Below are 16,648 nucleotides of genomic sequence, written 5' to 3' on the forward strand. Positions count from 1 at the left end.
TGTAGGCATATTTTTGAGCTAATCGCAGTTCTGGTAAACCCCGGAAAGTGTCCTTGGAGGGCTATTGATGTCGATCTGAATGTCAACTCAGATAGGAAGGACCTCGACGTCTGCACAGCCGAGAAGCGTTCTCTGACCAGCCTGCTTGAAGCTCAATACAATGGCGCCGTCCCTAAAGCACGCCATCCATGCGCCGCCTTGATACTGCAGTCCCTCCGTGGTAACCGTGACGCCAGTGGTACCCGCTTGGCACTGCAGCTGTACGATATTCAGGCTCGGCACCGTCGCGGTTCCTCCAGGTGTAACGATCAGCCCGGCCGATGGCGAAGAGTCGTCGGAAAAGTGAAACACCTTGACGGTGTCTCCCGTCGTATAAAACAAAGATCCCTGACCTGCTGGAGCAAAGGTGATATCCGCAATGCAGTCGGCGTTGGGGGTGTAAGAGAGCTCTTGGCCCTGGAGGGAGGGCGTGAGGTCGAAGCCTTTCACGTTGGCTCTAAGGCGGAAGGGGCTGGTGATTGCTCTGGATTTAATAGGGAGACTGGTGGCCGTTGCTGCTGTGACGCAGATGATGGTCTTGATGAAAATTTGCATAAGCATTTTGAAGGTGATGCCGGTTGAAAAGTTTAAGGGTCTTGATTGAGGAATATCGTGATGATAAAACTCCTTAACGATATTTCGTGGATTTCTGTTCAACTTAAATAGAAAACCTGTGAATTTTTGCCTTACAATATAACGGGTTTTCCCTGGTTCAATTGGTTCTTTGTTGTTGCCCTCACCTCGGATCCTTCAAGCCATTCTGTAAATATATCTACCACGCATTCGTATGTTGTCGGGCGATCGAGGGGCTATAATGCAATATATAAGGCTGACACGAGACCGTATCCTGCTCATTTTGAGGCTAGGCGATCTTAGTGCTGAGGAAGCACGACTGCAAGCAATCCGGCCAGACTTCCCGGGCGATCTGAGGCCATGGCCCCGCTGCTCCGATGCGGCGGGGCGCGGCAGCCGAAGGTTCCCCATGGTCGGGTTCTTAGCGCCGACATCCGGTGGCAGAAAATGTCCCCTTTCAGATTATCTGACCTTTCTCATCCACTAACTTCACCCGCGAGCCAGTAGTTCGCTCACGAGCCTGCGGCACGGTCATCACCAAAGTTCTATTCCCCACACTGTCGGAACTTTGGTGTCCAATTGATCGCCACTACACGGCCATAATGCCTCGTATTTTTAATCAAGCAGGTAAGACATTCGGTCATGTTTTAACATAATAGCTTATAAGTGGTTGATGAAGACTGACAATGGACAGCGTGGTACGTAGTTCAGGCCGCGCCATCTCGTCCGTTTGCGAGCATTCTAATATCTTGAGTTGGTAAATGTAGCAACACTTGCCGTGTCCGCAAAATCAAATGTAAGGTTCATGGCCAAGTGGGACTTTCATTTGACACAAGACAGGCGATGAGGCGATTCCAATTTGTCAAAGGTGTTCCAAGGCAAATCGCTACTGCGACCGTAGTCCGACTCCCGCACAGTTCCACAACAGGAGCCAGGAAGACGAAGCTGGGACGGGGCGTACGAGTAAGAGTCGTGAGTTATTGGTGTAAACCCCAACTAATCGAGTAATAGAAACTGCAATTCCAGGGCCGTTTCCTTCACCAAAGGACCCTCGCAGTGCTCTGCAAAACCCTTCGGTGGCACGTTACTTCTATCACTACATTACCAACCTCGCGCCGTGGTACGACCTCAGCGATAGCTTACAGCTATTTGGTACGAACCTTCCTGAAACAGCATTAGAGAACCCTCTACCTTTCGCTGCCATTCTGGCCCTTTCTGCGGTACACATCAGCCAGACAACTGCCCCTTCAGCCAGAGCAGCAGCTGAGTTCTACCACGGTCATTGCGTACGACTTTTGATTGAGCTTAAAGACGATGAGGATGATGAAGCAAACACCCAGGGGTTAGCGCTCGCCTCTGTGTGTCTTCTGCGTTCTTATGAGATTCTCAGCGGTATGCCTGTGAATTTTTGAGGTTGAGGCTGAAGCTGACTGTTAAATAGAAGAGGTCGATCCTAATAGACATCTTCAAGGTGCCTATTCATTAGCAGCCTACCGGAGCCCCCTCGTAGACTACCTAGGATCTGGAATGAGAACCGCGGGATTCTGGAATTATCTTCGCGAAGACATTACTTTCAGCCTATTCCAGCGATGTCCTCTTAAAATAGACTTGGATCAAATGCCCCTGCCGAATCATCATCACAACGACCACAGTTATTTGAATACAGTGTCGCTTATTCTCGGCCGTATCATCAACTCATGCTTTGCAAGCACCATCACCGAACAGAACTGGGCTCTCCTCTTCGACATGCTTCGCACCTGGTCCTTGAGCCTGCCAAGTCGGTTCAGACCTTTTTCAAGAGAAGAACGTGGACTAGGCCTTACCCTGCCTTCTATATGGATGCTCAAAGGCTGTCATGGTAGGTCTGTTGTTGATGCGCCAGAAGATGCCAGGCTAAGTGTTTTTCAGCAGCGGCATTACACTACCAACTCGTTTGCGTAACCATAATCTGCACCCAGGCAACACCAGAGAAACTTTTAGACTTGAAGGCTTTGTTGGGAGACTCGCATGGGACAGGCAACACGAGGGAAGATATCCTGGAAAGCGTTGCCCACGATGTCTGCGGCATAGCATTTACCGCCAACACGCCTTCGGTTCTCGTCAATTCTTTTGGCCCGATCGCATTTTGTAAACTTTGTGGAAGAATTCTGAGTTGATCAACACTAACGATAAGAGCAGGCGCAAAATTCATCCGTGGGGAAGCCTCCCAGCGAGAGCTAATACGCCGTCTCATGGGGTCTAAGCGGTCGATCGGGTGGCCAGTCCAGCGACTCATTTCAGACTTACAAGTTGAATGGAGTGGATCAATCCCTGCAACATCCTAAAGCATCAACGAATTATAAACGATATAGTAAGCCATCTGTGGAGGTCTGGGGAAGTTTAGTTGCAGTCTGGGGTCAGCCATTGACCAGGCAGGGAAACATATCCCGAGCTCGGGTTTGGCGGGTCTTGGGGGCCAAACCCGAGCTCGGGATTGGGGTAACCGCAACCTCGCTCTCCAAGTATATATGCACGAGTGTCACTCTGTTGCGTCTTGGGATGTGTCGCTAAGCCCTCTTCTACTCAACAGATTCATTACAATGAAGACGCTCTCACAAACAGCATGTTCCCTGCTCCGCCAGCGGCCAGCTTTCTCCTTCACAGGCCGGAGGACCCTGGCGTCACTTACACGACAACCTCCGCCAACCCACCCTGTTGTCATCCGCCCCTCAGATGCCGAAGTACGCAACAACCTTCTAGCGCCACGAAACCTTGAGATCGCTGTTCGACAATTACACTCCGATGGTCTTGTCGTTGTTGAGAATGTTGTACCTCACGACGAGCTTGATGCCCTGAACGAAAAGATGGTGAAAGACGCGCGATATCTCCAATCGCTTGGCGACAAAGGGCCGTTCAACTACAACCAAGGCAACCTCCAACAAGATCCTCCGCCGGTGGCCGATTACTTTTACAAGTCTATATTCGCCAGTATGGTCTCACTCATCAACTCAAGTGCATGTAAACTGACAAGACAACAGACCCCATCGCGACCCAAATCACCTCCAACGTCCTTGGTCCCCGTCCAAAATGGACCTTTTGCTCCGCCAACTCAGCCATGCCTCCTCTCCCCGGCTCCTCGCCCCAGAGACAACCAGTGCACTCGGACGCCGATTTCGCGCATCCGTCGCACCCCTTCGCACTTGTAGTCAACGTCCCGCTTGTAGCCATGACGCCCGAGAATGGGTCCACGGAGGTCTGGCTCGGCACGCACGCCGCAGACGTCTCGGCGCAGGAAGGTAAGCATGGCGAGCGGGCTAGTGGGCGCATCAGAGAGGACCTGCTCGCTCAGAGGCGCGACGTGAGGGGCCCCGCGCAGCCTGAGGTGAAGAAAGGGAGCATCATACTCCGCGACTTGAGGTTGTGGCACGCTGGAATGCCGAACATGAGTTCAGATGTGAGGGTCATGCTTGCAATGATTCATTTTGCGCCTTGGTATCGGAACCCAATGAGGCTCCAGTTTGGGGAGGACATGAAGCCTCTCCTTGCGGGATTGGAGTCGCAATTGGAGATCCCGGTGGATTGGATGAGGAAAGCGGAGGCTTTGGGGTCGTATCTGAACAGGGGATTCGGGAATAGCTATGACTTTGATCAGGATAAATGAATACCGGCTCTTATTTTTATTGATGGCCATTGACAGCAGCGCTAGTTTCGAATGCGGCCGTGTTTGATGTAAGAACATGTCGGTTACTTTTCTGGCATCTGGTTGCCTCATTGCGCACCACATTTCCAGACTCTGTAATTCTTGGAAAGTTGCCTTACGATGCAAATGCTAGTACTCTTTTATCATTCAGCATAGCAAGCAACAGGAGCCTGGCCGGATCTACATGCATGCGCCCTGCTCGCCACGTCCACTGCCGCTTGTGATTGGATTGGCCTCATCTTCCAATATGCAAGAAACATCCCGATTCAATAACTGGCTGCCACATCTGACAAGAACATGCAAGGGATCGCAGCTGTGCTCGATAATGAGGCGGACAATTGAGGCCAAGCAAATAGGCTTGTGGGAATGCGGTTTACGGCCCGTTTGGTGACAATCAGGCTGTCAGACTCACTTGGGCTCGAAACCAGTATAAAGGGTACTGAGCCTTCACCCTGAGAAGCGAGTTAGCACTTACAACTCAGCATCAATGACCTTTGAAACTCGTCAGGACCTGGTAGGGCTTAGCGGCTCTCCTAGGTCCCATCTTTGCTAGCAAGCAGTCCAAGTTCATACTACACACATTTTTGGGTTACCTGCTTCACTTAGAGTAAGCCACTAATGCGACTACATGAATGTTTATCTTCGTATTGCTAAAATTTGCTTTCGTTTCAGAACAAGTCAACATATTATTCTGTACGTAGAAACTCGCGGGATCTTGATCCCGCGGTTTCCACATACATTTCAACTATCATGGTCGTCATTTAACCAGTCATCGTTGGCTCGGACGCACAAACGACGAAGATGCCTGCTTATTGCCTGGACTTTTTCATGGAAGTCACATCAACCAACCACAGAACAGCTCTTCAGACGCCGAAGAGGACCGTCTGCCTCCAGAAGGGATCTTTGCTGACGATCTTTGTTGGCAAAACCCAAATTTTCGCCAGTACCCACGCGAATGTAGGCAGATATGTATGGACCCTAGGAGACTAGACAACACTCTTTTAGTCTCCTACGATCCAGAAGACATAAAAAACAACGTCCTCGAGTCTGATACAGTATCTGTCGAAGGTGATGATGAGTACACCACGCCACTTACACAAGTTCATATCCAAACGAACAACTGGAAAAACACAGACTCGCCCGCGACGACTGATTCAGTCACGCGGAATTCTAACCATATCAATCCCTCCCTTACTTTGTCAACAACCTCTCCAGCATCTTATTTCGAGACGCCGCGATTTCAAGCATCTCATGCTGAGATATGCGAACCAACAACGATGTCATTGAATCCCATGGCAATTGATGTGGGTGCTTTGGCCTGGTCTTGACTCTCAGTGTTGTAGATTGGCTGTAGGCAGAACCTGTTGAAGCAGGGCATAAAAGGGATAGGGTTGAGACATGAAGTAGAGGACATGGATAATAAAACACTGAGAAGCCTGTGACACATCCTCATTCTCCCCTTGCTCCTTACTTTGATAGTGTCTGTTTTGGAAAGCCTATTGCATAGCTTGATGTTCATGTTTCTTTAGTCATGCCGCAGCTGGAGAGAATATAAATCTTTTGTACGATATCTGTGATCTTTGTCTTATATTGCTGTTATACAAAGCCTATTCCGCCCATTTCATGGTGTTCTCAATGCGTATAAATACTTGGCGCAAGTTGGGGGAAAACGCTGTGATGTAGCTTCGATGTCGAAAAGTTGACACATCAAAACCAAATACATTTTGCTGAGGACAGTCTTTGTTGTTAGGCTGACAGTCTCCCTGCATGCAGATCTCACGAATCACAAAATAGTTGGCTTCTATACTATAGCGACAACTGAGTTTGATAGCGCTGTCTTAAGGAGTGTTTTGACTCAATCTGTGAGAGTGGACAGTTGACTGGCGTATTGCTATGGCATATTCAAGCCATTAGATGCCTAGACTGTTAAGAACGGCTTCATAGCTAGCGAGTGTCGAGGTGGCATTGAATAGCATGGACATACCAAATCGCAACAATACTAACAGATTTGTAACAGGTAGCATAATAATTCAAGAAACTCCAAGTAAATTATATTAACATCTTCAGTCACTCATTTCTTTCCCGCTACATATTCACGGATGAACTCCTCCAGATTCTCTTGAGGCAGGCCAAGCCTCTCATTCCATAACCCTTTGGTCACCGAAAAACGCGACAATCCACCTTTACCATAAGTCGCACCGGCGACCATGGCCAACGTACCAAGGGGCTGACCATTCTCAACCTGCGAGGCGCCCTCCTGCCACAGCTCATCAACAGTACCTTGAGACACGGCAAACTTATCACCCGTGGCCTTCTCAAGAGCCTTCAGGGTCTCATTCTGGGTAATCGTGAAACTGTTGGCATAGACATATTGGTTCCTTGTGAGCCCCGGCTTCTTCAAGCTCTTTGCGATAGCCCTGCCGACCTGATCAAGGTTCGTCGCCTCATAGGGCGTGTCGCCGCCGTCGAAGATGGTCACAGTCCGCGCCGCCACGTTCCAGCCTCCGAAACCAGGGATGTTAAGGCCCCAGTCGAACATGGCGCCGGTTACCAGTGCCGTCCAGGAGATTTTGTCCTCGCGTTCCTTCAGGTAGTTGAGGGTCTCGATCTTGTCGGAGAGGAACGGGATGAATTTTGACGCCGAAGGGTCCGAGGTGTCAATTCCGTATTCGGAGGGCACGAAGATCTTGACGCCCGCCTTGATGGCTACGTCTACGAGCACGTTTTGAATGGTCAAGGAGCCGCCTGGTTGGATACCGGAGATTGTGCTGATGACGGCGTCTTGGTTGGTGAAGGCTTCGACCAGAGATTCTTCGGAGAAATCTGTCTTGAGGTGTTTGACGCCTTCTGGTAGAACTGCGGTGGAGGAATCTCGGGTCAATCCGGAGACGTTGAATTTCTCATCTAGCAGGGCTTTGATTGCTGATTTGCCGACATTGCCATTGGCTCCGACGACTAACACATTGGTGATTTTTGACGAGCTCATATTGGACTCTTTGTGGTGAGGAAGTGTTTTAGGGGATTACAGTGTTGTTAGGGTACTTTCTTGTGTGAAATATTACATCTATGGTAGAGGCTATCATTATCTATTTATATTGAATATTTGAAACGAAGTATATGTCGTTGAGAGCATCGTGGAAGTTGTCAGCAGCATTAGTGATCGTGGTGTTTTCGCGATTAGTGAACATGATACAGCCCAGATGTCACTTGCTTACTCAGTCAACATGCCGTTTGAACCACTCAATACTATTGATTTCCTGCAGTTGAATATCTGACAAATCGGTAGCATGTTCGTGGTACCCGAAAGCTTACTTGCAGCATCTATTGTTCAGTAATCTTGAAGACTGTTTGTGGTACTAATAGACTTCATACTTTGTACTGAGCCATCCAATCGCAACTACGGCGCACAAGATCCCAATGGTATTAGTATACCCCGACGACAGAAATTTTTAAGATCATTTTCAATTGAATTCCCATGTTCCTTTCTCAGAACTACCTTATTCATTAGAACAATAAAAAAAAATGGCTATTCAGACGGCAGTTTATTTGTGCCATCCTATTCCGACTGCAGCAGTCTCACCAGATCCGTCATCTGAGGACTCTGGGCTTTGGTCACCGCTCTGCTGTACACTCATTTATACCCCGAACACTGCAATTCTTGTGGATTGCCCTGCGAGCGTCAACGCGACAAATGAATTAGCATCTTGGCTCAAATCAACTCTACCGCCCGGGTGTACTTTGAAGTACTTTATCGCATCGCACGCCCATGGAGACCACTTCCTCGGCATCCCAATTTTGAAGGCCGCATTCCCAAGTATCACGCCTACCAGCACCGAGAGTGTTGTTGAGGGGATAGCACATCAGTATTCCCCCGAGACCTACAAAGCACTCTGGGAGGCTACCTTTCCTCCCAGTGAAGCAGGCACTGGCGTACCTGAGACGAAAACTGATTTTGTGGCCCTGCCCGCGTCAAACGAGATAATCCTGGACGGACATCTTGTCAAGCTCCATGATGTGCCACATGGCGACACGCATGCCGGCTCTTTCATTCACGTTCCGGACCTGGGACTTGTTGTCGCCGGCGACATTGTCTACAACGGGGACTGTCACCAGTGGCTCGGCGAGGCGAGCACGCAGGAAAAAAGAGACAAATGGGTAGAGGCTCTGTCGCAGATTGAGGCTTTGAAACCCAGGGTTGTTGTTCCCGGACACACATTCAAGCCTACGGTGGAACCTAATGAGGCCATTGCACAGTCTATGTTGAACAGTACGAGGAAGTACATCAAGGCCTTTGAGGAGGAACTTGAGAAAGCGCAAAGTGAGGTGGATCTGTTCAAAGTTATGAAATCTCGCTTCCCAAGGTGGAATCTCTGGATTTTGAGTGGCGGGTGCCGCGCTGGAATCATGTCCAAACAGTCTCCAGCTTCCTCGGAGCACCTATGAATGATATTAGCAGACAAAATGTGAACGGTTTCCCTCTAACGATGTTAAAGGAGGAGCCATCGGTTAATCATTGTTGCCACTAGGAGTGAGTGATAATGTACTGCGTGCTACCAGTTGGGTCTTGCCCTGAGCTCAATCCTGAACATTGAGCTCATACCGACCTTTGGAAATCCAGCCAAGGAATATCGTTGTCTTGGGACAATCTCAAGCGGGACGCCCAAGTTGCTTGTTAGTTCAGCCTCCCTTCATTCGCCTCGGAAGGTACCGGCTTTGAATTGCTCAGATGGCGAGAGGGGCACGACAAAACATTGGCAAGGAAAAGAGAGCATTGTTGTCGTGTTTGGTCGCCAAGAAAAGAAGTCGACGTCCTTTCTTAGTTGGTTGAAGTAGCGGTGAGCATGGTGGCGCCGCCATCGAGACGGAGAAGCCGGCCTGAACGTGGGCTTGAGTTTTCTTCCCTTGGAGTAAGTCGCCAACTGGCCTCAGCTCAAGGTACGACGAACCACGAGCTATGAGGAATGGACCGCATACTTGGTATCGCGAACTCCACATAGCACAATGACGCAACCCATCCCCTCCTACCCCTGGGAACCAGCAAAGTTGACTTGCATACCGGCGCACTAATGTAGGGGTAGAAGCAAGAAGCACGTGGCCGAGTAGAAAGCGATGGTGTGGCCCTCACTACACCATTTGGTCGACGTACTAAGTGGGCGGCGGTTTGAGATGCCATCTCATGCCAGTTCAAGTTTGCCACCAGGATAAGGCAACCCAGATCATGCGGACTCTTGTTAGGCAGCAACCATAGTTTCGACGAGCGCCATCAAGTAGCTAAACGGAAATGTGCATTAAGCATGTTGATAGTTGTATCCGGCTCCTTTCGAAAAGGCGACATTGGTGATGACGACTGCCCTGGGCTCAAGTGTAAGGGCGCAAGTTGCAGGGGGATCCTAGCTAAGAAAAGAGACGGGTCGAAAAGTTCCAGGATGAGGAAGTAAAAGTACGACTGGCTAGCTTTTGGAGGGCATGAGTGCGAAAATTTTTCTTCGGACTACTTGAACGTCGTGCCAAGCCCTAGTTCGTGGTGGCCTTAGCGTGGCTATGTTGTCAACCCAAGGGATGACGGAGGTGCAAAAAGGAAGCCGTTGTAAGTCGGGAAGGGAAGGAAGGGCGAAGGAAAGGTACGTACCCCTGGCTTCTGATTGACATCTTTGGTGGGGAGGCAGCCCAAGCGCAGCCGCGATGATTGACAGGGGCCGAACCGTGCTTCCTCAGGCGCTCGCTTGATTGACTGATCATCGCCCATTCCTTATCGTTATCGGACCCTCAAATTCTCCAACTCCCATCTCCAACTCCAACTCCACCTATCCACTTCGTCTGTCATCTCAACTCGTCGAATATGACGATGCTCAACCCCAAGGAATGATTATGCACTCTAATTTAGGGCTGCAGTAAACGAAACGAGCCAAAAAAGTTTCGGTTCCCCCGTTTTCTAGGTTTTTCCGTTTCCAAGCGTTAGTGCGGTCCCTGCCTCTTCTTTTACCCTTCCCTCTCCCAGGGACCGACCGGGATGGGCGACCAGCGAGTCGTCACTCAGCCTCGGAGCTGGTCCCGAATGACCCCTCCACGCATGAGACAGTCCCCTCATGCGCTCGCAGCCAAACGACGTGATAAGTCTTACCACACACAATTTGTGAGGATGTGTACATGACCACCACACCCACGTTCTTAGTCCTCGTTCATCTCACACTACCTTGGGAGCAGTGACATGGCACCCGACACCTGCCATTTTACCGTCGGCGGGCTTTCTGCAAGGGCAGAATCTAGAGAGAGGAGATAGTGTCTTCTCTACCTAGTTATCTTCCCATCAAGCCACAACGCCTGGGTTCGAATCCCACCTCCACACACACCTGCTTGCGCGCCGGCCACCGAACCAGCGCCCATCCCACCCCGGCCCACGCGCTTGTGCCTCGTGCTCTCTGCCTCTTTTCCAGTAGCACATTTCTATGACTCGACGCCTGTTTGGTGCCGTTTGCTCCGAGTCCGACGTGATGGCTTTCCCTAGGGCTTTCCCAGTGTGGTGGTTCAGTCCTATGCCAGGGCCCTGCCTTAGACAAGTCTTTAAATCGACATGGCCGCTCCCGTTTCTGCCATGCGGACGTCTCACCATTCTTCACTCACTTCAGACCTCAAGTCTTCTGCTCAAGTCACCTGCACGTCATTCTAGCCCTTGTGGCCTACTGTCTTTACTCGTGCCTACCCATATCAGAGTCTTGATCTCTCCCTTCCTTGGAGGTTACCGATCTGATCTTCTCCCATTTTCGTCTTTCCTTCAAGACTACTATTGAATCATACCTACACGATCATCTCCAGCGATACAGTTACGACTTTTGATCTCACCTACAGATCTTACAACAAGAACAACAACTAACAGTCAGATCGCAAACTCCTGCGGTCCTTTTTCCCAACACCCAAGGAGAAAAACGAGTCTAAAAACAGCCAACTTACCCTACTATCTATAAGGAGCCATTCAAATGACTTCTCGACGCTTCTACTTCGACGCGTCGTCGGACCCTCGGCACCAATATGTCCACCTGAAGCGCACACGCTCTCACCATCGCCATGGCCGCCACCACTACGACCGCTGCTGCCGCGACGACTGCTGCCATATTGGCAAGGACGAATGGAACGACCTGGTGGAGCGAGAGCGCAAGCTCCGCGAGGACAACGAGTGCCTAGCCCGCGAGAATAACCAACTAAAGTGCGACTTCCAGGCCGCCGAGACCGAGGCCCGAAGGCTCGCGGGTATCGTGCCCGTCATTCACGCGCAGAACAAGGCCCTCAAGGAGGAGAACGCAGCGCTGCGCTGCTCGATCGAGAATGCAGGCGGCAACGCAGGCAAATACCAGCGCGAGGTCGAGAGGCTGCGGCACAAGCTGCACAGGATTGAGAGAGAGCGCGATGCTCTAATTATCCGCGTCAAGGAGCTCTCACGGCACTGTGGGCCAGACCGCGCGGAGGACCTGAGACGCATCATCATCACTCTGGAGCGCAAGTTTGACGTCGTCGACGACCACAACAAGCGTCTGAGACGGGATATCGAGGACCAGCGGTGCATTATCCGGGAGCAGGACGAGAGGCTCAGCGTCTATGAGCGGATTCTGCGCCGCCATGGTCTGATTAGGTGCAACTGAGCGTGGTGGCGGATGGGGACGGGCATATGTTCTGTTTGAATTTCGCAGGCTTATGAAGGGGGTTGCACACGCGGGGGGACATTGATATCACGCTGCGGACGAAATGAACGTTTTCTTTCCTTGGCAGGAAGGGTCAGCTTGCTGGATCCGCGACTCAGAAAGCCGAGTGGTAAGTGGCCCCCCTGAGTTGCTGTTCGAGATATGAAGTCTAACGTCCGGGGTGAAATGCAGGTTTTCATTGGAGATTGCAGCAATTCATCATGATTGGTTTTCGTTTCAACAGACTATTCGACTGGCGATGCTTCATTGGATACCTACCATGCAGGCAGGGATCAAGCCGATGAGGGGCTATCGCAGTCATACCTTCATTCACGACGCTTTTCATTTGTCACGGGGCAATTTTTTCTTCTTTCTTCCATGAATTTAATGCTTCCACGCAGAATGCTTTGGATGAATTGTCCGCCGATGTCTTCAGATTGAAGGGCTGTAAGATTAGGTGGTTTCTCTTTCACATCATTCATTGTCTTGGTTTAGGATTTGGTTAGACGCATCTCTCATTTTCATCTTTGTTTTTTTTATCGCAATTATTGGAATCGAACATCCGTCCTCTGATTGAATATCTCCATAAAACCAATGCTGCCGTTATGATGAATAATGTTCCGACATTAAATAAGCCATCGATCCAGGAAGGCAGCCTCTTGGCGGGAACTCTTTGCAGAAGCACCTCAACCGCCACGAGGGGCTTCTCTCCATTCGCCGGAATAGTACAAGCGCGCCGAGAGAGAACTGCTCAGTAAATTCAATGGCGGTGGGGAAAATCGAATGCGGACCCTGGAAAAAATTAAGTTATCGTAGGAAGGAAAATGCTTGATGAAAGGCTACCAAGACGCTAGCTTTTTATGGGCGATGCGACGCCGTACTTGGGCACCTCCCGAGGGACGTATATGTCAGCCACGTTCCCACCAGTCCGTCCACTATTACTACTATAGCATATGCAACGTTTTTTGTCCGTGTCAATCCAGACCGGATCGAGCCGGGCAGGGTCCGGGCTCCACGGACACCATCACACTGGCGGCCGCGATGGAGGTGATAATGTCACTTAAAGTTGTAGATTTAATTCAATCTTTAAAACTATGAAGGGAGATTAGTTAAAATAAACTACTACATACCTAGCGAATAACAATTAAATAAAACTTTAACGTAGTGCTAAAGACATTAGGTAAGGAATGGGGAGAAACGTATTTAATAGTCTAATCAAACTAGACAGACGTCTATTTCTATTGGCTGGAAATCTAGGGAAGACCCATTATCAGCCCAACAATGCCCCATTGTCACCTCAAGTAAGCATAGACTAACAGGCCCACCGAATATCAAATGGACATGGGGGCCACTATCAGTTTGTCGGGCAAACCGTGCTACATTGCGGGCAGCGCAGGCGATGGCGGCAGAAAGTCGGCGGAGATGCTCAGAACGGCGCTGTAGTGAAAGTCGTGTGGTGAAGGCCCCGCCAAAGGTGAGCGGAGGTGTTTGCAATGGGGACGGCAATGCGATGGAATGCGATGCAAAGCAAGGGGGGGCGTCCGGTTGTGCGGCTGGCCAGATCGATTCGCCCTTGTCACCGTTCTCGCGTGGCTCTGATTGCGGCGGGTCGCCCAGCTTTGCGCCTTCCGCTTTGGAGTGAGACCATGCAAACGGTCCTCGGGATGTCGCCTCCATGTCCAATGAAATGGCCAGGGATCGCCAAGCACCTTTTTTCGTTCTAGCGGCTGGCAGCCGACAGATTGAACCGTTGAGATTTTGTTTCCCAATCTCATCACCACCACTGCCACCACCACCACGACGGGTAAGGCGAGTTCTGTTCTCGTCACGTCCCGTTTGACGAAGCCGGCATGCAGCTACATGCTCCTCCAGGGCGCTTCGCCCTCAGCATACTTCACAAATATTCCGCCCCAATTATTACGTTAGCTGGGAGCGCTTTGCTCTGGCTGACGGCATTCGTGGCATTCCGACAAACGCTTTGGCGCGATCCGCATACGGCTTTCTTCCAGGACAAGACGGTATACAATCTGGGCTATAGTCTGATACGACAGGATGAAGGGCGGTCGTTAATCACAGAAGCTGAGCGCCATCCGCCGGCGGCTTTGGACAGATCTCGCTCGCCGGCTCCGGTCCTCTGCGCTGGAATCACCACGTTCAAAAGGGATAGGCAGTATCTCAATGATACCATCGGCTCCATGCTCGCGGGGCTGACGCCGGAAGAGAGAAGTGCGCTCGATGTCCGTGTGCTTTTCACCCACGCACAGCCAGAAAAGCACCCCGATTGGAACAAGCAGTGGTTGGGTTTGGTGGACCAGTGGTCAGGTTACAACGTATCGAAGGAACAACTGAAGCAGTTGCAGGAATGGGAGGACAAAGCCGATTATTACGCAAAGGGCGTCTGGTTAGTATGCCCGTTTGTCATCTTGATTGCTCGCGCTGACTTTGCGTACCAGGGACTATGTCTATATGATCCAGCAATGCCTGCTGTCCGAGGCTCCCTACATTGCCATCTTTGAGGACGACATCATTTTCGCGGATGGATGGCTCTCCAAGACATTTCAGGGCCTAGCCGATCTACGCGACCAAACATCCTGGCTATACCTTCGCCTCTTCTATACCGAGACCTCCCTCGGCTGGGAGGAAAACGTCGATTTCTGGTACGGGCACATGACCCTGACGTTCGGCCTGGCCATGGTGTCAGGACTGCTGGTACTCCTCGTCCTACGTCGGCTGTCACGTCTCCGAAGGGTTATGGACAACACAACTATCGCCGTTCTCGTCCTGGTTACGATACCTGCCTTCACCGCATTGGTGTTCATGGTCGGGAAATACAACCTTATGCCTCTGCATGGTGTGGTGAAAATGGACAAGTGGGGTTGCTGCACTCAAGCACTCGTGTTTCCTCGGAATCAAATCGACGGACTTCTTGACATGCTTTCAACCAAGGCAGGGCAGACGGACTCGTTGATTGAGGACTACGCGGATGCCGCCAGTCTTCAGCGCTACGCGCTCGCGCCACAGGTTGTGCAGCATGTCGGGCTTGTATCAAGCAGGACCAACACAGAATTGAACACCAAGAGTACTTGGGCTTTCTGGTTTGAGGCCCAAAACCCAGCTGCCTTGAAAGCTGAACACAAGCAGCTGGCAAAAGTGGGAAGTATATGGCGAGGAACGTCTACCTGAAAGTGAAGCGGACGCGTGGGAGATTTTTGATGCATAGCGTTTTGAGATTTTATGGCCAGAGAGGTTCCCTAATGAATTGACATGGCACCCAACATTTTGTGCGCGTCGACAGCAAAGCAGTAGAACAGTATTTTGAGACCAGTGAGGCGACTCCGCGTGGCGAAAGTCACGACGTGAAGCGTGAAGCACTAAAGCTCCTCTCATGAACGAGTCGCCGTCAGCATATTGAGCGTCTTGGTATCAGCAGCCAGCAGGGCAGAGATTGCAAAGCCGTTAGTGTCGACACGTGGCTGACTGTGTGGAGTAGCTGGACGGTTTTCAGAGTCGTCAGGCACCTCGGAAGCTGCCCAAGAAGGAGGTGCGGAGGGTTGTCTGGACGAAGCTCTGGTGGCATCAGAGGGAGCTTGTAACCGACGGCTCTCTTCGCTTGCTACACGCAGGTCGTAAGTGAGCTTAGGCCTCTTGCGGGAAATTCCTGCGGTATCAATTCAAAGGAGAACCGTATTGATACCTGGGTCGGTGGCTCTTGGCGCGGAAATTCGACACCCATGGTGGTACTATTGGTGCGTTTAAGTTCGAGGAGACGGCTGCCGATGGTGAAGTTGGAGACTTTTACAACAATCTCCCGGACCGGCTGGCGGAAACAGGTCATGCAAGCGATGAGGAGGATGTAAACATCACAGAGACGGCCGGAATGACATCCAGCCACCATCTAGTCCCTCTTTTTGGACTCGGCCACGGGCATCTTTTACAGATCGAATGCGACTTCATTAAGGTTGGCAAGAATATCGAGGAGCGGGCAGAGCTGTCTAGGTTCGTTACGCCCGTTCTACTCTGTTTTCTCGTGGCTCTAATAGTGGTCAACCATCCTCCGCGAGACGATGGCGCCAATAGCTTTCGCATGGAGTGAGGTCTTGTCGACGTAGCCATAGCCACCTTGGATGGTGGTGGCACCGGTTGCAATCTCGCCAAATCATTGGGCTAATGGGGCTGCGACGGGCCGGCCTGTGGCGGCGGATCGGAAGGCGGGATAGGCACGAACAGCCGCTTCTTGCCTAGAGGATGCGCTTGCCAGGCATTGTTGTTCGCTGGGCGAGACTCACGTGATGCAGGCATGGCGATGCCTGGTGTTAATATCATAGTGTATGTAAATGCCATAAATGCCAAAAATGGAAGGCCTCAGTCAGTGACTCGACTGCGGCACCGGGTCTCGTCACCAGATTCGCTCGACTTCAAGACATCCCGTTCCCATGACGCCACATCCCAAGGCTCCCACACTTCAACCTCTCAACACCCCCCACCTCACCCCTCACTCCTAAATCCTTCTTACCAACTTGACTCGCTATGTAGAGGAGGGGCATACGAAGCGTGACTTGATGTGCGTTACGTAAGCTACCTGCCTGCCAGGGCTCCCAATAGGTTCACGGGTACCCGTGCGTGTAAAATTTCACGGGTACCCGTGGAAATGACTAAGCAACCTGCCCACGTTGAACGCGTCTTG

At 51.0% G+C, this 16,648-nt stretch overlaps 6 protein-coding genes across 6 annotated transcripts; 4 read left to right on the forward strand and 2 right to left on the reverse strand.

Moving 5' to 3' along the window:
* Positions 1-87: 87 nt before the first annotated feature.
* CTRU02_203893 (uncharacterized protein) lies at positions 88-600 on the reverse strand (the record flags this gene model as incomplete). The annotated part of the gene is made up of 1 exon (XM_036722468.1): positions 88-600. The coding sequence occupies one exon, from the start codon at positions 598-600 to the stop codon at positions 88-90; it is 513 nt and encodes a 170-aa protein (XP_036586074.1).
* Positions 601-1,214: 614 nt separating this feature from the next.
* CTRU02_203894 (phytanoyl- dioxygenase) lies at positions 1,215-4,252 on the forward strand (the record flags this gene model as incomplete). Its single annotated transcript, XM_070204280.1, has 9 exons — positions 1,215-1,239; positions 1,380-1,408; positions 1,530-1,575; positions 1,624-2,004; positions 2,054-2,470; positions 2,521-2,739; positions 2,791-2,857; positions 3,182-3,579; positions 3,630-4,252. 9 exons carry the CDS (start codon positions 1,215-1,217, stop codon positions 4,250-4,252), a joined length of 2,205 nt encoding a protein of 734 aa, XP_070062043.1.
* A 2,110-nt stretch (positions 4,253-6,362) lies between these two features.
* CTRU02_203895 (isoflavone reductase family protein (NmrA-like family protein)) lies at positions 6,363-7,277 on the reverse strand (the record flags this gene model as incomplete). The annotated part of the gene is made up of 1 exon (XM_036722471.1): positions 6,363-7,277. One exon carries the CDS (start codon positions 7,275-7,277, stop codon positions 6,363-6,365), a length of 915 nt encoding a protein of 304 aa, XP_036586077.1.
* Positions 7,278-7,813: 536 nt separating this feature from the next.
* Positions 7,814-8,734, forward strand: CTRU02_203896 (metallo-beta-lactamase domain protein; the record flags this gene model as incomplete). Its single annotated transcript, XM_036722472.1, has 1 exon — positions 7,814-8,734. One exon carries the CDS (start codon positions 7,814-7,816, stop codon positions 8,732-8,734), a length of 921 nt encoding a protein of 306 aa, XP_036586078.1.
* A 2,531-nt stretch (positions 8,735-11,265) lies between these two features.
* CTRU02_203897 (uncharacterized protein) lies at positions 11,266-11,925 on the forward strand (the record flags this gene model as incomplete). The annotated part of the gene is made up of 1 exon (XM_036722473.1): positions 11,266-11,925. The coding sequence occupies one exon, from the start codon at positions 11,266-11,268 to the stop codon at positions 11,923-11,925; it is 660 nt and encodes a 219-aa protein (XP_036586079.1).
* Positions 11,926-14,159: 2,234 nt separating this feature from the next.
* CTRU02_203898 (uncharacterized protein) lies at positions 14,160-15,147 on the forward strand (the record flags this gene model as incomplete). The annotated part of the gene is made up of 2 exons (XM_036722474.2): positions 14,160-14,365; positions 14,418-15,147. The coding sequence occupies 2 exons, from the start codon at positions 14,160-14,162 to the stop codon at positions 15,145-15,147; spliced, it is 936 nt and encodes a 311-aa protein (XP_036586080.2).
* Positions 15,148-16,648: the final 1,501 nt, after the last annotated feature.

This window comes from Colletotrichum truncatum (assembly GCF_014235925.2).
Source record: "Colletotrichum truncatum strain CMES1059 chromosome Unknown Contig_0002, whole genome shotgun sequence".
Taxonomy (NCBI): domain Eukaryota; kingdom Fungi; phylum Ascomycota; class Sordariomycetes; order Glomerellales; family Glomerellaceae; genus Colletotrichum; species Colletotrichum truncatum.